The sequence below is a fragment of the Homarus americanus genome, unplaced genomic scaffold (assembly GCF_018991925.1).
Source record: "Homarus americanus isolate GMGI-L3 unplaced genomic scaffold, GMGI_Hamer_2.0 scaffold45562, whole genome shotgun sequence".
NCBI lineage: Eukaryota > Metazoa > Arthropoda > Malacostraca > Decapoda > Nephropidae > Homarus > Homarus americanus.
Genome location: NW_024744839.1, coordinates 3,884,783 through 3,908,438, shown reverse-complemented (window position 1 = coordinate 3,908,438; position 23,656 = coordinate 3,884,783). Strand labels below are relative to the sequence as shown.

At 36.1% G+C, this 23,656-nt stretch overlaps 1 protein-coding gene across 2 annotated transcripts in view; it reads left to right on the top strand.

Moving 5' to 3' along the window:
* The window catches only part of LOC121878126 (thyroid receptor-interacting protein 11-like), an 89,404-nt gene extending 68,999 nt beyond the window's left edge, over positions 1-20,405 (top strand). The window contains exons 27-30 of one of the 2 annotated variants that reach the window (XM_042384127.1): positions 3,682-3,810; positions 6,374-6,655; positions 13,397-13,506; positions 19,755-20,405. In XM_042384127.1, coding sequence (XP_042240061.1) covers positions 3,682-3,810; positions 6,374-6,655; positions 13,397-13,506; positions 19,755-19,854 — 621 coding nt within the window. In that variant the 3' untranslated portion in view covers positions 19,855-20,405. The remainder of the gene's footprint in view (positions 1-3,681; positions 3,811-6,373; positions 6,656-13,396; positions 13,507-19,754) is intronic. The other variant, XM_042384128.1, reaches the window with a different exon arrangement.
* Positions 20,406-23,656: the final 3,251 nt, after the last annotated feature.

The window sequence follows — 23,656 nt, the reverse complement described above, 5'->3', positions numbered from 1 at the left end:
TAATTTGTCATAGGTAGCAGGCAGTAACCTATTTATCATAAGCCTTTTGTGAAAACATTGCCATGGGAGATTCATGTCATGATACTCCTTCCACTCCTTAAATAATTCTTAAAGTATACATTGCCTTTAGTTACCTTTTTCCTGTCTGTTTAGTATACTACATTCCATAGATCTTTTCCATTAACTGGAGTAAGCTAAATCTTGTCTTTTAGTAGACTGCCACACTTCTAAACTTGCATTTTTTTAAGTTTCATCACACAATTTACAGTGCCTCTGTATGTGTTTTGTTTTTACTTCAGTACCCACTCCTTTATCCTCATGAAAAATATTTTCTAGGTGCATTAAACACTGGATTTTCTCAAGCTCAAGTCCTTCCAAGCATCTCTCTGGGTTACTGCACTCTTTTTGCAACTTTTGCCTTCTTTAAATGATATTTGCTTTAGATTTCTCCAATTTACCCACTTTTCCAAATTCCATACAGCATGTTTACTTTACATAACTTTGGGTTTATTTCTTATATTAGCTCTTATATCTCTGCTACTCTAAGCAACATTCCAACCTTCACTTCCTTTCTATTCATTCATAATTTTAATCATCTGTTGGGATTATCCATACCCCGTATTATTATAATCACCTTCAATCATTTCTATCCTTTTTAGATCTTACTCATCTGTCTATGATGGCTAGTAGTAAACATCCACACCTGCAGTTATCCATTTGTTCTTTTCTAATATGATTTCTTTAGCATAATAACCATCAGTATTTCACTTCTCCATCACATAAACAATGGTAGCAACACTACAATCCTTTCATACCACACTTTCTTTAGTAGCCTTTCCCCATTCCATTTAGTTTCAGTGTTTTCCTCAGCCCATCTCTATCATTTGCCATGGGATTTCATTAATCCTGTGATGGTTGCATAGTACAGTATATATCTTTCCTGTTTGTTAACACTTTTCTTACATTAAATTCCTTTAACCACAACTGAGGGATAGAGAATCTGTCAATATTTATCTTGTGTATGTAATCACAAGGTTGTTAATCAACTTTTTCATCAATTTCAGCACAATTTCACAAAACTTGATACAAAATATGTATGTTGATGTGCCAGGATGGTTCTTATATGATAATTTTGATAGAATTACATTCTTGACTACAAGTAGAGGATCTTCTCCCAGTGACCTTTGTCTTTAATCACCATCCTCCCGCATTGCCAAAATCAATCCATACATCAATTTTATTATTATTATTTCTATTAGGTTGAACCAGAAATTAGGTTGTTAAGCTCTTGGAATATGTCTGGGAAATGACAAGAGACTACAGTATACATAAAAAGGTAGAAATTTGTATAAAAGTGCAAGACTGTGTAGAAATGTGTTACTGATAAATGAACTGTATGAGGAAATTGAATGGGTATTTACATTCAAGTACATACAGTAATACAGTACATAAGTTTTAATAAAGTTTTGTCCCATTGAATATAAGTTAAAGTGCAATACCCGGTATGTTTATTTACATTTTCTTAAATTAATCTGGCTTTTCCTTGTTAATTCTAGAAGTCTTGTTACATCTGAATCATCTCATTTTATTAGGATTGGGGGTGTGGTTAACAAATTTTTTTTAATTTTTTTTGCCTATTCAATTAACACTTCCATATGCTTTGCCTCTCATAATCAGAAGTTTATTGCATTATACAGTAGATGTACTGTCATCCTTGACATCTCTACCACAATGCAGTAGTTCATTCATTAAAGGCTTTTCACTCATTCCAAGCTTTGAAAAGTAATCTCTCCATTAGCCGGAATAATTGGTGCAGAGCGTGTCTGGGTACCGAGACAAATTTTCTTATCCCTGGAAAAAATCACATATCTACAGAATTTTTCTTGTCATTGGTGAATTTTACGCATCTGGCTTGGAGCGCCGTTGCTAGGGAGGCTTAACTGCAGTCGGATCCCCTTGCAAACCGAACTGGGGTCCAGCGCCAAACATATGTATCCCCAACTTGGAAAACAACCAAAATCCAGTTAGTACAGGAAAAAGTTCATGTAAGCGGGGGCTGCCACTTTGGTGACACAGGAAAGTAACTCAGCAGCTGCCTCTGAGGAGGCGGTGATAATTGAATACAGCTGCTCCCCGACATACGATGGGGTTCGGGACCCAAATCCAGGTCGTAAGTCGAAATGGTCATAGTAAGTCGAAAATGCTTAAATAATACATAGAAAATCTAAAATGGGTGTCTCTTTTTCTTCTCAGCACCACAAAACTCTCACTTTTAAGCTTGCCAGCCATTTTAAAGTGAATTACAAACGAAAATTTTGTCAGCACACAGTGCAATCACTGACGATGGGACTCGAAAATACGTAATTTGACAAAATTTTGGTACGACTGAGGCGGTCGTTTGTCCGGGTGGTCGTAAGTCGAGTTGGTCGTAAATTGGGGAGTAGCTGTAATTAATAAGTACCGTACTTTATTATTAACATGTGCTTCTATGTTTTTATCAATATAATGTATACCATAAGAAATGCTTTTCTATTTTGGATGATTCTCTTTATCATTCTCCCATTACAATAGGCCACGGTCACAAATGAAAATACTGTATTTATGGCGAGCAAAAAGTGGATAAAATTTTATCCAAAGCATCTGTTCTAATTGTGTTCGAAAGATGAATTTGATACATTAATGATCCCGAATAAATTCGCTACTAGATTATTTCAATAAAAAATCCTTAAACAGAATATTTTGACATAATGATGGGGACTCGATTGTTTTATGAAAAATTTTAAGAAATGTTTCTATAAAAGTCCATAAAAAGATAAGGAGGTGGATAGTGACTGGAGCTTAGAGATAAGGAGGTGGATAGAGACTGGAGCCTGGAGATAAGGAGGTTGACATTGACTGGAACTTGGAGATAAGGAGGTGGACAGTGACTGGAACTTGGAGATAAGGAGGTCAATAGTGACTGGAGCTTGGAGATAAGGAGGTCGATAGTGACTGGAACCTGAACACACAAAGGTAGACAGTGGCAGTATCTTGGAAGTGTGCAAGTAGATAGTGATGGGGAGATTCTAGGTGAGGGTGCTGGGCTGCCCATCCCTCAAACCCTGAGACATGACAAAATGTACTGAAAATAGAATTACACCGTGGTAAGTGGGAAAAGTTTAGAATCTGTTGATTTGAACTTTTCTGAATGGAAATATCAAATTTGAGAGGTGAAAATGGTAAACACAAATAGTATTGTAGGAATTAGGAGAAGTAATAAGTTTAAGAAATAATCACTACAAAAACATTGTGAATTCAGAAAATAAGATAGTTGCATGAAAGTATAAGATGTAGTTAAAACATGTAGAATGTATGATCAATGATATATAAGTGAAAAAAAATGCAATTGAAAGTAAGAGAGGGGTAGATTGCATTAAAGATGGTCTGATTCTATGCTGTAATGTGATTTTATTGTCTAGTTGTATATTAGTAGATTGTACCAAAGGAATGAACAAATAATGTGAAAAGTAGACATGACTTGTCTGTGGAAGTGGAAAAATTGATGGAGAGGGAGACCTTAAGGGAAGTCAACTTGGTGTACAGGTAAATGGTTACAAAATATTCTAACACTACGGAAATTTTAATTTACAATGGAGGGTATATTGTTTCTTAACTTTAATTTTCTTGTATGACTTCAAACAGACATCATATTCCCGGCCTGGACCACCAACGCCAGGACGGAAGGGCATGGGCAGAGTTGACAAGGAAAATCGACGAGAATCCAGTGCTTCAGAATTATCATTGTCAAGCATCACTTGCCGAGGGAGGAAGGTATTAGCACAAGATTTGTATTTGTATAGATTGACTAGTACTGGTGTAAAGAACTAATTTAATGGGGGACCTCCTTCCCTCCTTTCCTTCCTTTGTGTGTGTTTGTTTCTTGTGTATTATACAATCTTGTTGTAGATCTCTTATTACTTGTAGTGAGTAGCAAGGGTGGATCCAGAGTGGTCCTGGGGGTCCGGACCCCCCCTTTTTTTTTTCACCAGAAAATTCTAATACTTTTTCTTTAATGCAGTATTGTACTCAGGCATTTTTGTATAGTAAAAAGTATTTACTATTGACTTCAGAATATCTTGTAATACCAAGTGTGCATGGCCTCAAAATGCCCATGATATTGGTCAGATTTAAAAAAAAAAATCTGGTGGGCTTTACAGTGCCCCCACCCACCGAAAAAAAAATCCCCCAGCCGGGTGGGCGCACTGCGCTCGGCATATTCCCCCATCTACAACTTCTTGGGCCTCCTTTTGATATTCCTGGATCTGCCTCTGAGTAGTCCACATTAAGATTTAATCCTATAAATACCTTTCAGTTCTTGTCAGAATGTGGTCTTTTCTTTATCAATTGATATTTAAAAAATACACTGAATCCTCACTTATTCAATATTGTTGGGGCTCTGGGTTGAATGAATTAACCCAAAATGTCAAACTATCCCAACATATCAAGATTACCACACAAATTTGGATTTTTGTTACAGAGAAATTCATGATATTTATGGGAAGTGCATTCTGATGTTTGATACTGGGAAGCCTATCAAGAGAAAAACAATAACACTGTCCAAAGAATAATGTATACTTTACAGACTCACCTTAATTTCAAATTAGAATGACTATACAAAATATAGAAATAGGTCACTTACCTGTTAATAGTTACCTTGTAGTAAAGAGTCGCACTGTGATGCTGACCCCCCAGTCATGAAATTTTTTTATAATGTACTAGACATACAGTATAGTCTGCATTTACGCGGTCAATTGAACCTGTGGAGGCCCGCGTAAAACGAGAAACACTTAAATGAAATAACAGGGCATATGGGATTAATTGAAATAGAGACTGGGCCGACCCCCAAACTCCACTTTTTCCGACACAATACGTACATTGTAGTAAAATTAACATCTTAATTTTATGATGGTATGCACACATAATTAATAATTAAGAGAAATATCAATAATATTAGGTTTTTTAACACTTACGTTAGCAAAAAAGCTGGGTCGGCACACGTGGATGACGACTGGTTCCGAGGCAAAGGGCAGATTAGTTGCCCTCATGTGAATCACTTTCACTTTCACTACTCGCAGAGGTTTGCAGGGCCTCCCAGACAGCCCCCTCAAAGTCCATATCCTCACTGTCATTATCACTATCACTGACTTGGACTGCTGTGGTTGTGGTGGGTTGTGGGCGAGGAAGTCCTCAATACTACGTTGACGACTAGCATTGATGTTGTCGAGATAGATCTGGATATACGGCTCCATAACCTTCGACAGAAGGTTATTAGACACTTCATACCGATGCTTGTCTGGGTCGTTGTCAAGGACAAGCTTAATTTTCTCCCCCAACTCAATGATTTCCTTCACATTATCATGGCTTGGTCCAGGTAATTCAAGGTTTTTCTCGGGTGGTGGGGGTCCCGCGGAAGCCATTGTGAGGGGAATAGCGGGCACAAGAGAGAACTGTATACTCGGACTGAGAACAATGAGACAGGCCTGGCTAGGTCAGCGACTTCTACCCTCTGATGGCAGGGCACGTCATGTTACATTAGACCAATCACAGTTAGCGGTGGTAAGGATGCGTGGCTCAATCACAGTCCGATACGTCATATGACGTCAGCGATAACGTAAGAGTGGCCTAATGCGCTCCACTCACCGCGCCGCTTCCAGCGTATGGTCACGAATGGACCGCGTGGGTAAAAAATGGCGCAGCGGTCTGGACCTCTCCAGCCGCTCGCCGCGTATATGACCAAATTTACCGCGTAATTAAAACATTTTCATTCTGGCAAGGTACCGTGTAAATGACCAAACGCGTAAACAAAAACCGCGTAAATCCAAACTATACTGTACTTTTATTTTGGTCACATGGTACTGTCACTGATACTGTGTGGGTGCCTGACTGCCTTGTGTTTCATACTGTTTTCACACTGCATGTCATACATTGCAGTGTTTTATTTACAATCATACCTTGCTTATTTTAGACTCATTTCATATTCACCAGTGAATTTTTCGTAATTTTTTCACAAATCCTTAAAGAGCTGAAAATTATACAAAATGGGTGGATTTTTTCCTCTTTTCTTCATAGCAATGCATCTCCCATTATATAATGGAAGTCACATGGGTTATTTTGAGAATTTTGTATTGATTCAATGTTTTTTTCCCAAATTCCAAAATCTCAAGAATTTTACCACAACAAAAAATATACACGTATTGTAGAATTATACCAAAATTTCAAAGTGAATACTGAATCAAATCAGTGAGGATTTAGTGTATGTTGACAAGAGATTATTGTTGATGAATGTGCAATTATCAATGTTTAGTGATTATTCATCTTTAATATGACATATTAGGGAAGTCCACAATCAACATGTTCTGGTGGATCTCCTGTATCCTCCCGAGTGCGACAAGTCAAAGGTGCTCATTCCAGTCGCTCTACCAATTCACCCTCCTCGCGTTCAGTCCGCTCCGCTAGTTCACCTAGTACCAGATCTACTCGTTCACCTGGTAATGTCACAGTGCTCAGCAAAAAAGGAGCAACTCCACGTGCGAGGTTGGGTATGACACCTGCTTCACTACGCAGGATCCTTTCTAAGGGCAAGTCACCTTGGAAGAAACTTAACAATGAACAAGAGGTAAGTGTTTTGTACATTTGTAATATGTTTCCACAAATTTCCTATTTACAGTTAAATACAGTACAAACATGAAATGTTGTATGGATATAGGTGCCTGATGCAATTTGATGAAAACTTTTTTATTTGCATTTTAATTATGCTTAAGAAAACTTATCTTCAGCTTTGTTACTGAATTTTATGTATATATTCTTCATTGCTTATGCCATGCCTGGTGTTCTCTGGTATATGTTATGCACTGCCAGTTGTTTTGTGAGTCTAAAAGCTAGCCTGTGACTTTTATTAATATCTTGCTAGCCATATTTGACAAAGCCAATAGAAACCAGTGGGGAGGAGGTTTAGATTCAAAGATAGGATGAGATGAGTCAGGTGTTGTAAGAAGTGTAAATATAAATGTACTGTTGGAGATATGAGGCTGTGTGGACCAAAACTTTGCAATTGCCATCTGGGCCTCTTTTTTTCTGTCATCCCATTGTCTTCCCACACCTATTGCCTCTCGATTCCAAGGCCGAGGGATCATGAAGCAATAGTTTGTAGTGTTGAAAATCCCGTAAGTTCACGGTGCTTGCATGGGGTGTGCTCATGCTCCTGCTGAGACGCTCCAATGGTAGTGCACGTTGAATGGCCGCTCAGACAATGAGAGGATGAGTTACATGCCTTTTCCGCCAATCAGTAGCCACCTCCCTCCTTCTCCACACAGGAGTGTCAATCTTACCCTCTGCCCAGCAAGAAGTAAACCTGGATTATTAACCAGTGTTTTTTATGCTACACATTTATTGCTGTCTTTGCTTCTCATTCAGTGTACAGCTTAATAATGAGGTTTTAATTGGGTGTTTATTGTGCCTTAATAATCGTGTGTGTGTGCTAGACCATGTCATAGCCCACTCGACAATCACCATGCCACACCCACCACGTGTGCTACCCACAGAGTTATGCATTTGTAGTATTTACACCTATACGTGATCTGTGTGTGTGTGTGTGTGCACATTATTTTGCTTGGAATAATTTTTGTTTGTATTACCATATCTTTATTTCCAACACGTACTTGAATTTTTTGCCCAAATATGCAGTTAAGGTAATTATTATGGTGATCACTATAATCTCCTGGACATTTTCAGTACTGGTTATGATGTACAGTACATAAGTATACTATATCAAAATAATAAATTTTCATCAAAATCTAATGCCTCTAAATTGCTAAGGTTATGATAATTTTAATGACTACCAATAATCATGATAGGATTGTTAAGATCTGATTGTCACAATAATCCTGAGTACGTAAGCTTCAATTTCTTACAAGAATAATTGTGCTATCACAATTAGTTCAAGAGATATACAGGAATACCTTGCTATTTGCAACTCCAATTTTTTGCAAAGAAGAATTGCTGTACAGTACTTTACAGTAATATTTAAAACCGCGCGAGCTAGCTGCAGTTCTCATATTCCGCTATAAGGCCCACTTCGCATTTTTTATTTTATTTTTTCCTCACTCGTGAGTACCTCTGTGGTTTAGAAATTAATTAAGTTCAATGGGATCGTTCACATAGAACACGCGTGGATGATGCTCACACCACGTCTGTACCTGTACTACCAAACCGCAATGTGTGAAAACATGCCTAGCATTTGAAAATTCTTCACATGGCAAAGTACAGTACTTTGACGAGCTAGTTTAAATGTTTACATTCATTTACAAAAGTCGTACATGCACAGACACTCTTACTCACGCAGCACACTCACTCACTCACTCACACACACGCAGTGTTCTTTTTTATTGTTTTTATGGTATTGTAGTTATTTTATTGCTTTATATGGAGTTGTACCTCATCAAAAAATATCTTGCTATAAAATAATAAATATGAAGAGCACGGATGTGTATGTTTGGACTAGGCATGTTGCCAAGTTAGACTGTAGCTACATCCCCTATCTCCCCTCTACCAGGCCAAGGTGTGTTATTATTTTCAACTTGTAATTTTGGGTGGATATACCTTATTTTATTTTTATTTATTTACTGTATTTTTTGCTCTGTTACATGTGCACACAATCATTCATACAGAATGTGCAAAAAATAAAAATAAATAAAAAATATCATAAGGTCAAAAACTTAAAGAGAAGAAACATTTATTTATGTTAGTGTGCAGATTGTGGGACGGAAAGGGGTGTGGCATCAGGGATCTCACCTCCCCCTACCAGACCAAGCTGTGAACTGCATTATTGTCATTTTTGAACTTGTAATTTCAGGTAGATATATTTTTTTCTTTCTCTCTGTGACACGCACACAATCGTTCATACAGAATGTGCAAAAACTAAAATAAGTGGTTATCATAAGGTCTAAAACATGAAGGGAATAAAAAAAAAATTATGTTCACGGAAGTTAGCGTGGATCATGGGAGGAGGAAGGATAATGAGGAGTGTGTTTTGAAAAATATGTGGTGAAAGTTGCCAGCTGGGAATGCATCCCTCTATTTACATTAATTTTTATAGGTAAAATTGCCCCAACAATCACTAATTCATTATTTGCAATGACTTGGGAATGCATCCTGTGTGATAACCAAGGTATTCCTGCACAGGAATATCTCACTATTCGCGATTGATATTTTAATATCCCTATTCGATATTCACAAAGCATACCCATCTTGTTCACAAATGAAAAATTATGATACCCGACAGGGTAATATTTAAAATGAAGTCGGCTACCTGCAGCTTTTATATTCCAACGTAAGGCCTGCTTCACACGAGCATTTTTTCTGCGTGTATAGACCCACGTGGTTTAGAAATTAATGGAGTTCAATGGGACGGACAATGCACAGGAAAATTCACGTGTGGGAGACGCTCACCCAACGCCTGTACCTATACTTCCAAACTGCGCTTGAAAAAATACGCTGAATGTTCTACAATTCTCCATATGATGAGCATGTTTATCCCACTCATCTGTTGAAAAAATACGCTGAATGTTCTACAATTCTCCATATGATGAGCATGTTTATCCCACTCATCTGTTGTGGTGCATCTATGGTAGGGGTTGGAAGTGCCTGTAATTGTTTGTGTCAGATACAGATGTTATGAGTTCCATTTTCCAAAACTTTAACCACATTTATCATTTTTTTGGGGGGGGGGTGGCACTTACAAAGTTATGGTATGCATAGCCTGATATATTGTACTTGCTGTTGATGCAGTCCTTAGAACATTTCTAGTGGAACTAAAGTGTTTGAATAGTTACCATGATATTTGAACTAAATACTTAAAAGGGAAAAAAACGTATTTCCAGGGCTATGGATTTGAGTGACCGATGCTAAGGATCCATAGGGAGTGACAATTATATCTTTATATTACTGTATTTGCACTATTACAGTAGAATCCCAGTTATTCAATATCCAAGTAACTCGCACATTCAACTAACCTGGCACCAAAATTAAATAATAATAATAAAAAATAAAAATTACTCCAAAATCAGCTAGAATCAGAAGTTTGAATGCCACACCCAACAGAGGTGAGCTGCCATATTTGTTGCTATGATAAACAATAAAATTGATACATTGCATATCATAAAATACAATAGCACTTATTTAATGTACAAAAAATAGCTCCTTCCACACTCAAACCATCCTCTGTGAGTTAACCAGTTGACTCAGACATGTGAGCATTCCCATGTAGTTGTAACCCAGTAACCCATTGCCTCAACACACACACACATATACACATCGATGGTCTTCATTTTTCTTATTTTATAGTTTTATAATATATTTCTTTTATTTCTAAGTGACAGAGTATTGTAATGATTTTTCTTCAACTTTTATAGTTTCATTACATGTAACAATAAACGCGGCTGCTGTATTGGCAAGTCGGCGACATAGTTATAGCGACCACCTCCACATACATTCAGTTCCCACACATATACACCCATGCTCTTCATTTATATATTTATAGTTTTATATTATATATTCTTCATTTCTAAGCCACATCATTTATATAGAGTGGAATAAGTTTTGAAGAAGTCCGTTTTCTGAGAGACGGACTTGCAAGGTCAACCTGTAGTACTGCATTGTGGGATTTATTGGAGGATCTTAAGAGCGAGTTTCAACTAACTGGAAAACTCTTTACCAGCATCTCTCAATCCCTGTAGGTGTTGGATAACTAGGATTCTACTGTATTTGAGAATTTATGGATTTTGAAGAGGAAGGAATGATGACAAAGGTCTAGATGTGTAAGGAAGAGTAGGAATGGTAAGATCCTATGATTTTCTCTTAGAAACATTTGGCTAGAGAGTTTTGTTTTATGAACTAGATGGATCCCATAATGTAAGTGTTAAGGAAAAGTTGTATTTTTCTTATAATTTTTCTCTCTCACTTATGTGTAGGAAGGATCAAGGAGTATAAAAGCTGCAAAGAAAGGGGTGAATTGTGGGGTAGTGGTGAAAGAAGTGTAGAAAACACAAGGACGGGGATATATACAGTAAAAACTCCAAGTACCAGACTAATTAAGCCACAGCGACGTCATTACGCAGACAGAATTTGGTATTCGGATGTCCATGTCAGCTTGGAGACACAACTGTTCAAAACAACAGGCAACATATTACACTAACACAGATTGCCTTACTGTATTTAACCTCATTATAAATTATTTCTAGTAAAATAATCATACATGTGATATACTGTACTGTACTTTTAGTAAATTCAGTTTTTTTTTTTATTTAAAGTATTAATAGATGTATGTATGGTTCTACATTCTAGAAGCTTTCAGAGGCACAAATTAGATTTTTTAAGGTTCCTGAGTTCTGACATTCATATGTATGTTGCATGGATGGCCTTGTGCAGTGTGAGATAAAGTGGATGGTGCTGATGTGTACAGTATATCTCTGGCAATGAAGCAGATAAGTTCACAAAATCAACTTTATTCTCAAGAGCTTTGTTATCATAGGCAAATTTAACAATGAGGAAGAGGGAATTGGTTTCTATCCTTTATTATTCTGTATTTTACATACGCCAAAAAATTGCAAAAAATTTTAGAGAAAAACAATTAAAATAATACATAGCCCATCATAGAATACAATATCATATATTTTATATACAAAAAATAGCTCCTTCCGCCCTTGAATCATCCTGTGGGTGAGGCCGAGAGTGGACAGGTTCAGCCAGCCAGCTGACTTGAGAAATGTGTGGCTGCTACGCTTTGTGTATACCATGACGTCACATAGGGAAAGTGTGATGCATCCATACATTCATCCACTTTCCACACAGAATACTGTTCATACTCATGCTCTTGGTATTTTTTTTTTGTTCATTACCGGTATGCATGTATTTTCTTTATTTCTAAGTTACATTAGAGGACTGCACTGAAATTATTTTCCCACAACTTATTCAGTTTCATTACATGAATCAATGGCAACATGCACAGCCATCTTAAGGCCACAGCTGCCTGGCAACATGTGTTACGTTGTGAAGATTATGCTGGTGTGTATAGGATCCACTTTCACTTTCAGTGGATATGAAGTGGATCACAATATGCTTTCACTTTATTCAGAGTTCCAAATTTCTGCATTATCTCTGGAACAAAGCATTTATTATTGACCATGGCTAGCACTTCAAGTCTATCCTTCATGGTAAAGCTCTTTCTGCTCTTTGGGGCCTTACCTGAATGTACTTGCTTAGGCAATGTTCTCATAATGTGTGCAATTTATGTCACAAGAGAACAGGCATGTCTGCACTGAATAATAGCCATGTGTAGAGTGAGTTCAGCTTGAATGTGTTGTTGTGATGTGGGCAGGACTAAGTGGTCCACACCGCATGGCTGCACGATAGTAACCTAACATATCTCCGGTGGTCTGGTATTTGGGATTTTTACTGTAGATTGAAATCTTGGGATGCACACCAAGTAATGAATGCTTCAAATACTGTCACTGGGCATGCAAAATGAAACATCAGGTTTGTTCATGTTATTACTATCATGTAAATAATGACTACTGAACACAACCCCCAATCAGACTTTACTAATTTGCCAGTCACGAGAAAGAAGTGTGAAGGTAAGCAATCATTTTAGAAAATTTTACCACATGCTGAGTGTGTGTTTGATACTAAAAACATTTTAATAGAAAAGTGGATTTAGTTTGTTACGTATTGGTTTTATGATTCTTTAATGTTACTTTCAACAAGGAAAGGACAGTATTACTGACTTGGGAGAAGTTCTCGGAAACTGTATTATACGTAGCATTTGTTGGGAATTGGTTTTTACTGTTGATGCTTGCAGTTGTATTGTTAGCTTTAAAGTTTTATAATGAAAATTAACTGGGAGTTTTAGTGAAAGTTTTTGTATTATTGTACAGTACTACTGTATGTTTGTTTAGCTGATAAATGTTTTAATTGTAATTAATTACCGGAAGTTGCAAAATAAGAATCCTTGCTTATTGTTAATGACACATTATGAGTTAATGATTTGTTTTCAAAATTCTCTGTGGCTCCTTTAGTACTGGCTTAGTAAATTTCAGAATAAACAAATAAAATATGGTGTTATTTTAAAAGGATATTATTAAGCTTAGAATTTTTATTTAATATTTAAACACTAAGCAAAGATACATGAAGGGCCTTGTTTGTAATGGTGATGGCTTATTAACGGCATGAAGTTGTATGGCTTCATCACTGAAACAGTGCCATGATTGGTTCTCCTCGGCTGCACAGCTAGTTGGTAGCACTTGAGGGAGTGAACCAAGCTAGGAAACTGACTAACCTCAGCACCTTCACTCAATTTTAACAGACACCCAAGGGCCTAGGGGACAGTACAGACTCCAATGGCAGGTCAAAGCTAAGGATTTTTCGTAGGCCCTTCGGTTCCAGGAATTACAATGTTCTGTCAGCTTCTTTAAGGTTTGTGTATGTGGTTGTTTATGACAAGGATATGCAAACTTGAATTCAACTAAATGGCAGCTGCTTCCTAATATATTTTGTAAATCCATGAGTCTTGATGCTGATAATTTTCCCTTGTTGTTACTGCATGCATATTTGTAGTGCTGCATAATCTGTATGCTTATGCAGGGTTATTCTTGTTAGTTATAAACAATAAGCTGGTTAAACATAGATTGTGTAATGCCATTCAGATAGGGAGGGAAAGTGAAACTGCTTACCAGTGAAAGTGGGACTATACCAGGGATGTGTAATACTGTAGTGTCCTGATTGTTCAGTGTTTTAAAGGGTACGATGAGAGGTGAAAGCAAGAGAAATGGATAGGGCAGCAAATTTTGTAAATAGGAAATAGACGTGTCAAAAGCTATACAGTACAGTGGTCCCTCGGTTAACGAACACAATTCGTTCCAGAGTCGTTCGTTATTTCAATGGGATATTGGGTAATTGGTTCCAACTCACAGAAAAATTACATACAAAGTACTGTATACCAGTAATAGAATTAATAAAACATTAAATATAAACTAAATACAGTACTGTACTGTACAGTATACTGTACAATAATAAATAAAAAGCAATATACTGTATTTTAACTTACTTTGAAGTGTGTATGTTGTATTACCGGCAGATTTGTTTACATATCAAACAGCTGATTGTAGAGGCAGTCGATGATGACACCATATTCTTTACAGAGTGCACTGGTTCTAATGCCTTCTTCATGTTTCATAATAATTTCTGCACTGTATATTATCAATATGTTAACTAAATTTCAGAATGACCAATAATTTTAATGTAAAAATGCAAACATATTCAAGAGACAAACAAAATTGATGTTCGCTCCACGGTAAACAAAGTTAAACTGAGAAGGCTTGTTGGGTGATTCAATCAGCTGATGGGCACACAAAAACTGTTCCCTGTTCTCTATATGTAATTATCAATATGTTAACTAAATTTCAGAATGACCAATAATTTTAATATAAATAATGCAGAAATATTCAAGAGACCAACTTTCTTGATGTTTCCTTCACTGGAAACAAATGTAAACATAGAACCAATTACTGTATTGGCGGACTAGCCGATCAGCTGATGCGCACAACAAAACGTGCTTGTCGTAAGGATTTCGTTAATCGAGCTGAAAATCCTTATTGGAGCGAATTCGTTAACCGAAATTTTGTTAATCGAACCGCTCATTAACCGAGGGACCACTCTATACAGATGACACTGTTCTGGTGGGTGATTTAGAAGAATGTGTACTGAAAGAAAGTTAATAATGATTAAGAACAAAGTATAGAGATGAAAATAAACTGTGAAGGGATATAGAAATGAATGCTTTAATAGAGATAGAATCAGTGGCATGGTTAGGAAGCTTACTCCTGGGCTCTAGATAACCTCACTGTAGTACTACTTTATTGGGTAGAATGGAGGAAGTGAGGTGTTTCAGAAATAAAGAAGTGGATGTATTAGTGAGTGAAAAAACGAGTTGAGAAAGTGAATTCTAAGCATACCTCTTACAATGTTTTAGATGTATTCCTGAATGATGGATTACTAAAATATACAGCTCTGAGAAGTCAGTAAAGATGCATTTGCAGCAGCACTGTCATATCTGTGAGCAATATATTAAGGCTTCATTGGATACCGGTAAGAGCTCTGATAATGATACTGTATGTGTGGAATATGCATCAAAAGATTTTACAGATAAATAAAATATTTGTTAATGATGATAGGCAAGAAAAAGAATAAAAATAGTTATGTACTCACCAGTGTATCCAGTCAGCTTGCATACAATTGACCTACCATTGCTCCTAACATGATCCTAATTCTACATGGAGCTTAACTGGCTCTTCATCTTCTTCAGTAAAGTGTTCCTTAAATGGGGTGTCTTAGGCCCTGTTAACAAAGAAATGGATTGGGCAGAAGCCCATATCTTTTCTCCATTCTTAGGAATAATTCAAATTGAAGTAACCAAACTCAAGCTATGACCAGTATCAACCTGATGCTCTCCATGCATTGTCTCACTTGCACTTTTATATCCATGCTGATGCTCTTTCCCTTGACTTCTTGGCCACATTACCAGCATAATCTTTTTCAGGCCTTTTTCTAGACACTTTGAGTCAAAAATAAGTTAACACATATCTGCAGGAAGTGTTCAAAACTGAGAGTCAGGTACTGAATGGCAATCAATGTACCTCACTCTCATTAGTAAAGCATGCGTGATCATGCATGAAATTTTTTTTAACCATTCTACAGATTTTTTATAGTAAATATTTCATCCAGAGCATTGAGCATTACAGTACAGTATCATGAACGAACATTGTAAGAGGTATGCCAGTACAGAGTAATGGTGAATAGAAAATTATATCAAGAAATTTATGTGGTGAAAGAATTGTGTTAAATGTAGACAAAGTTGGAGATCATCACCATTTTATAGCTAGTTTCCAACTTATGTGGGTTAGCCATGATTACCTGATGGCTTCTCTCCATGCTGCACAGTTTCTTGCAGTCTCTCATCAGGAATCATTGAGCTGATAATGCATGTATTGTACAAGAGTGAAGCATGGACTGAGTGGAAAAGGGTAACTTAGAACCAACAGCAATGATATTCTTGATAGCAATACAGTAAATAAGATGCTGAGAATAAGAAATAATGAAATGTGATGGATATGTAGAAACAAAAGAAGTTGGACAGAGAACCAAGGTTTGCAAAGGTGATATTGACTTACTGAGAGAATGGGAAGTGAAAGATTGGTAGAAAGAACAGATATTTTAGAGATAGTTGTATGTAGGAAAGGAAAAAAAACAAGATGGAAGGTTGGGATGGACAATGTATTAGAAATGGGGGAAATGACTTTCAGGGAGTAACACTACATACAAGTGATAGGAGAGCATGTCACTTTGTGGATTATGAGTATGTTATGGTAATTATAGTGATGAATGACAAAAAAGATGGAGAGATAGTCTTTAATTGTTTTTAGTTTCCATTACCCTGCAGCATAACAGAAAAGAGCTGAGAAGATCATGAAAAAAAGAAATGATGGTTATTCTCATTTGTACCGTAAAATGTTGCTAACTAAGATTAATTGGGGGAAAGGGCAGTTCAAATATGCCTGAGTCTGACCTTGGTCCGAGATCCTGGGGCAATTAATTCTGAGATAGGAGGGTGAGTCTAGTCCGGCCTAGTTTCAAGAATGTAAAGGATATAGTCTGAGATGAAAGGGAAAATCCACATCAAGGACCTTGACAAATTTCAATATTGAGAACAATGTGTAGATATAATCAAACTGGCCAATTTTTATAGATGAGAATATTCAACAACTGAACAAGTGGACACACCGGCCATATCACATATCTGCTTCATCTCACACTACACAACCTGGGAGGCCACCCTTGCCACATCCGTATGTACATACGTTGCAACTTGGGAACCTTCAAGAACTTTTGTGTATAGTTAGAAAGCTTCTAGAACCTTCAAGGAGACTTGTGATTGTCCAAGCTCGCCCATCCATTTCGGATATTGTCCTAGATGGATATGGAAAAATGTCCAAAGCTCATCCCATGTCTGTGAATCACAGGGGTCTGAGACAAAAAGGTCCAAGTAGGAAAAGGTTTACTGTACAGTATTAGGTTACTTCATGCACTCTTTTCTTCCAATGTTATTTGCTTCCTTGTGATACTGATTTCCTCAGCCTCATCTCTTTATAAAGATAACAGAGGAAAGTGTGTGTGTGTGTATATATATATATATATATATATATATATATATATATATATATATATATATATATATATATATATATATATATATATATATATATATATATATATATATATATATATACAGTGACCCTCCGTTAACGAACTCAATCCGTTCCAGAAGTCGTTTTAACGAAACCATTGTTTCACTGGGTTTTTGGGTAATTGGTTCCAGCTCACCGAAAATTTCCTAAATTCAACAAAAATGGTAGAAAAGTTCACTTACTTTGAGGTGTGTATGTAGAAGGCTCCTGGATGATGATGATGATGATGATGGGATTTAGAATGGGGGTGGAGGAGAAGGAAGAAGAGAAGGCATTGGGGTGGAAGAGAAGTCACCCCATGGCCCATTTCACCCATAAAATTTTAGCTCTCTTGGTGTAATTCAAGATTATTTTCTTTAAATCAACACTGCACTGCATTATATATTGTCAATATGTAAAATATATTTCAAAATGACCAATAATTTGCTTGGAAACACAGAAAAAAAGCGTTTAGTTGAAGAGAGTCTCAAGCAAGATGTTACCTCCAGTGAAAACAGAGAGAGACTAACGCCTGTTTGCTGTGTTAAGAGGCTGGATGCCGCGCATTAAACTAGTCACTTTACCTTCAATTATGTTCAATAATTGTTAAAATGACTAAAAAATTGAATATTAAACTTTTAAAATTATTGAATAGTATAAACTTCTTGATATTTACTAAAATAGTAAGGAATTTAAGCCCTAGAACCGATTAATGTATTGGCGGACTGATACTAAAGCTGGTTGCCCGGTCAGTGCAAGCGAAAACATGTTGAGGTCGGTTCGTAAGAACTTCGTTAACCGAATTTTTTTCGTTAACCGAATTGAAGATCCTTATGGCAGTTCGTATATATATATATATATATATATATATATATATATATATATATATATATATATATATATATATATATATATATATACATATATACATATACATACACACACATACATATATACATATACATACACACACATACATATATATACATATACATACACACACACTCTATTTTAGTCCATATAACACGGACTTGAACATATAATCAACGAGTTTAATCTCGATCAGGGACCAGCACAACCATGCCACACAGACACTAAAGGTAATCCTAGACTATGTTATATTTCACACAAAGCCTGTTCATTGAGCTGATGGCGCCGTGAATCTCCCATTGGGGATTGCCCGTGCCACTTATGTGGTGGGAGTAGCATTTTACCTTGTGTCCTTGTGGCATGGTTAGTAGCATTCCCTGGTCACACGCATTAGGGTCGGAGGGTTCGATCCGGCTGCATTATTGTGATTGGCTGGGACAATGTCATGCATCTTTTGTTATGTTTTCATTGTTGTATCCAAATTCAGCCTATGGCAGGCACTTTCTCATGCAATGAGACTTGTACAAAAATATTGAAGAAATTTGCTATAACGCTAATTGTGTTCTTGTAAAATATCGTGTTATAGAAAATCGCGAATAGAAATAACAGGGCTTATGGAGAAAATAGGTTAGGTGCAGTTTACCAAATCAAAAAATTTAGTAGTTAGCCTAACACAAAGGATAGCACAGTCTAAATAAATGTTACATTCATATCTAATAATGAAATCATACAGTAAATTAACACTTTACCTTGAAAAATATGAATGTAACTTGATGGGGAGAAGGGTGATTTGAGGTCGATAACATCAAGCTTCTCTTCAAGTGTTATATCCTTTCTTTTACGATAATCACCGAATTCTATCATCAGAATGCTTTTGGAGATATTCTTCTTACCATTCACAGTTAATACCACAAAATTGGAGAAATATGCAAAAATCGCTATATAGCAAACAAGCGATCGGTTATACAAATATTGTTCAATTATAAATTGCGTTAGAGCAAATTCGCGTTATCAAAACCGTATAGCAGAACTCACGACTGTACTGTACTGTAAAAGTACATTACAGTACTTAAACATAAATTTACTCAAATAAAGGTAAAAAAAATAATGTAGCACTCCTAAGTACTCAATCCTCCAAAAAGTTACTTGAATGAAGCAATGAAGCACTGTTACTCTATTACTGGGCACCTCTGGCTATATCTCAAATTAATGTTTTACAGCATTTCAACTTTTCTCTTGAAAACATCTAACAATTCTGAATATGTTTTCCAGAAGCCATCATTGATATCATTTTGTTTGCTTTTGCAATTTGTTTCTTAACCTACTTATCCATCAATAGTAACAGCATTTTCCTTAAACTGGTGCCAATTTTGAAGTAGATGGAAATTTATGGGGTTGGCTTGTTTATTATGTCTGTCCAGAATACTGTACAGTACTGTGTTGTACAGGTATTACCAAAAGGTATTTGTTGCTGCATGGAATTTTAAGTGTAAAAATACTTTGTTATGTTTACATATTATCAATCACTACTTCAATTTTGACTTGATTTACAATAAAGGGATATCTTTTCAGGTCACAAGAAAACCCACAAGACCTGAACAACTCGTTAACCGTATCAATCGGACGCTCAGACCCAACAATCGTTGAGAAGAAGTCAAGAATGAGGAGATAGGAATACTTGATTTCTGCAGTAATATTAATTCTTATTATGCTTTGTTTGTGGAAGACAATTACAAATGATAGGTCATTCTACTGTAGAAATCATGATTACTGGTTATAATATTAACGTCTTCCTATATTTCTTTGGTTTTGCTGTGTTTGATGTACATATTTTTATTTGGATAAACCTTCATTTAATAAATTGCTCAGTGTGGTATTCTTCTTTATTCTTTCGTAGTTTCTTATCAGTGATGCACTATTGTATTATTGTGTTCACTTTATCTACACAATAACATGTAGAATCTTTTAAAGTATTTATTATACACTAAAATGAAAAGGTAGTACTCTTGAGTTTTTAGTAATGAGAGGCTTTCCATAAGATCTCAAGCACTGTATAGTGTTTAGGCTTTTATGTGGTTCTGACAACAGGATGAAAAGTTTTTAGAGAGGTCATATAAGATTCTTTACTTTTGTTGTAGTTTCAAGGTCATTAAAATGTCTTGACTCAAGTAATGAATTCATATTTTACTACTTAATCTAGTGCAAATGAGGTTTATATTCTTCTTAGACATATATATATATATATATATATATATATATATATATATATATATATATATATATATATATATATATATATATATATATATATATACATTGACCCTCGTTAATTGGACTAATAGGGAAGGGTGTCGTTTTGCGATTGTCCAAATACCGATTTAGGGGTTAATATTGCATTATATTTCAGTCAATGTTTTTCGTCATGATTTTATCACTTTCCACTGTAATACGTGCGTAATTTCCAAAAATATTACATTTCCGTGAATGTATTATATCAAGCACAGTATGAATAGAATACCATTGTAATATAACAGTATTTTAACCGAAAACTATTAAAAAAGAATAACATCTCAAGAACATTGGAAGCTTAGGTAAGTCTTTGTTTCGTCATGTATTTTATCCTATTTTACATTGAAAGACATCACGTTTCAGCAAAACTACTATTTATTTCCAGAATATATTCATTCAGGCACAGTTTAGGTAAAATATCGTGTGATGTAACAGTTTTTATCTGAAAACGATTCGAAAAACCGTGTACTGTGTAGCTGATACTCAACAGCTGGTGGTGCGTCATGTGGTCATGTGTCGTTGTAAACAATAGGAGTTGAAGTAGATTACGGGTATTATATTGAGTGTGAAATATCAAAAGGTTTTTATTACCGGTATTTTTGTAGATCAATGAGAACTGTGATACCGTATATGATATGATAAGTTAGCCTGTGCTAAGAACTTCAACATAGACTACTGAAAACACGTTGTAAGGTAATTTAGCCTATTGTAAGTTGGTGAGCTTCTTTGCTGAAGGAACTGCACAACTTTTCATTATATTGGTACAAATTTTACGTTTCCATTGTTTACTGGCAGTAAATGGTAAATATTTTTCATGTCTAAAGTAAAAGTTGCATCCCCCTACTAGTGGTGGAGATGTTTTTGACCAAAAGACGCTGGTGTTTTATCCCAACAGTGGGTGGACCAGCATTTTAGCTTAAGGTCTGTGTAGGTAATATTCCTACAAATCTTAAAGAAAAAAAAAAAAAAAGTTCGTTCAGATTTTGTCGAATTATCGAAATCCGGATTAAAGGGTCCGAATTAATGAATTAGAGCTGTGTGTGTGTGTATATATATATATATATATATATATATATATATATATATATATATATATATATATATATATATGCTGTAAGTGCCATTTGACATTTTGAGATATCAGCAATTGGGGATTTATAGCTCTGTGAGGACTCAAGGAAATTTTTTTTCAAGTCTATCTCTCACAGGCATATGCCAAACAACAGAGAATTGAAAATAGAAAATGGGAAAACCCTTATCTCAAATTCGCACATTTGGCACTTACTGCTGAGTGACACCTCATATATTTACAGTACTATATATATGCAAAAAAAAAATTATTATATTTTATTCTGTGTAAGTATTCCCAAAGTATAAAAAGTTGTATTTTTAGATCTATGTGCTTTTTATTTCAAATACTGCACTTAAAACTTAAGTTACAAAGGAAAAGAAATTATCATTACCAATTTAATTACAGTATAAATATATAAAAAATGCAATTTTTGTATGGTTCTTTAATAGCATATACTGTACCGTACTGTATGTTAAAATATGGAATGGTATTCTGGAGGAGTGCTGAAATTAGTTTTCAATTTTAATTTAAAAACTGTTTACTGTACTTTCTGTGAAGCAGTAGAAGAGAAGTGCTTGAGAGTAATATTTTGGGTGAAGAGGATGCAGGGATTGCAGTAGTACTATACAAAATACAGAAATTACAGGATGTGAATTTGAAAGTGTCTTTCAGAGGGTTGGTTAGGGTTTACTGATGTACATGTAGTGTGGTCATATTGAGAGAAAATGAAATAAAAGACTGGTAAAAGTATTTTAAATTTTAAATGTATTCTAGGAAGAAGCAGGAAGCCCAAGAATGAGTGAAAGTATTAGGTAAGAAAGGTACTAGAGCATTTTGTTGAGTGGTATGTGGATCTGGAGTTGCTACTGGGTAATATTAAGTGGCATGGGTAAACCAGATTGAAGTCTTGGTGCCATGCTGTGGAAGAGGAGCACCATAGAAGTACATTTGTTACAGCAGTTAACTTAATTTTAGGAGTCTCATATCCTTTGGATCAGCCTCTAATCATATCAGCCAGGGTTTATCTTTTACTTATTACTCCTCTCTGACCCACCCCACTTCCTCTCACCCTTGCATTATCAGCCTCAGATGAGGGGTGGCTTGGTGAATCTGCTGCCACATAAGGTTGGAGTTCTTGTTAGAGCCATGACTGCCTAATCAGCACTCAATATCTTGAGACTACTTGTACTGTTTGCCATTCTTGATTCCAGACTACTTTTCTAGTTTCTATTTAGTTCAGGCTGATAATCAAAGAGAATGGTTGGAGTTGAAAGACCTTGCATATTTTCTACAAAGACTACTTATCCTATTTTAGACACATTCATCATACTCTTGATACCCAGCTGCCCTCAATAGGGTTTTCTGTCTTTCAGTGTTACATTACACATCCACTTCACCATTCTCATTTCAATTCACTCAAGCTTGCATATAAAATCCTCTTTAACCACAATACTTCACTTCTATACAACTTCACGCTTCTCATGCCAGTTATAAACATCTTTCCTTTCATGCAGGGGGACAGTCCTCATACCTCAATAAAGGTAGCAGCTCCCTAAACTCCCTCCAGCCACTTCTGACTCAGGCAACTTCAGCATCACCTCCAGCACTGATCATGTCACCCAAATATCATAACTCATTGATGCAGTCCAGAGATATATCCCCATTGTTTAGTTTCTCCTGACCTTCAAAGACCACATGATTACCTTTGCATACAGGGTACTTAAAGTCAGCAACATCCTGCAGTCTGCCATCCATTTCTCTGCACCTCATGTGTAACTACATTTCCACACTTCACATTATTAAGTTGCTGCCAACACCTTACTTACAGACAGCATATGATCATTTTCCACTTTCTATCACATGTCCTTCACTCATATCAGGCAGTGCACTAGTTCAGAAAGTGCAGCAGGGACCAGGTGAAGACCACAGCTCTGGTGTCCTGATTGCCATCAGGCATGTTGGAACAGTTTTACAGCTGGATGCCCTTCCTGTCATCTAACCACAGAGTTGGAACAACTGACAAGACAGGGTCATGACTCTCAGGGTAATTTAAAACTACCCATGATACATAAGTACTGCCAGAGACAATGTTCGCTACCTGTGGTGAAACTGA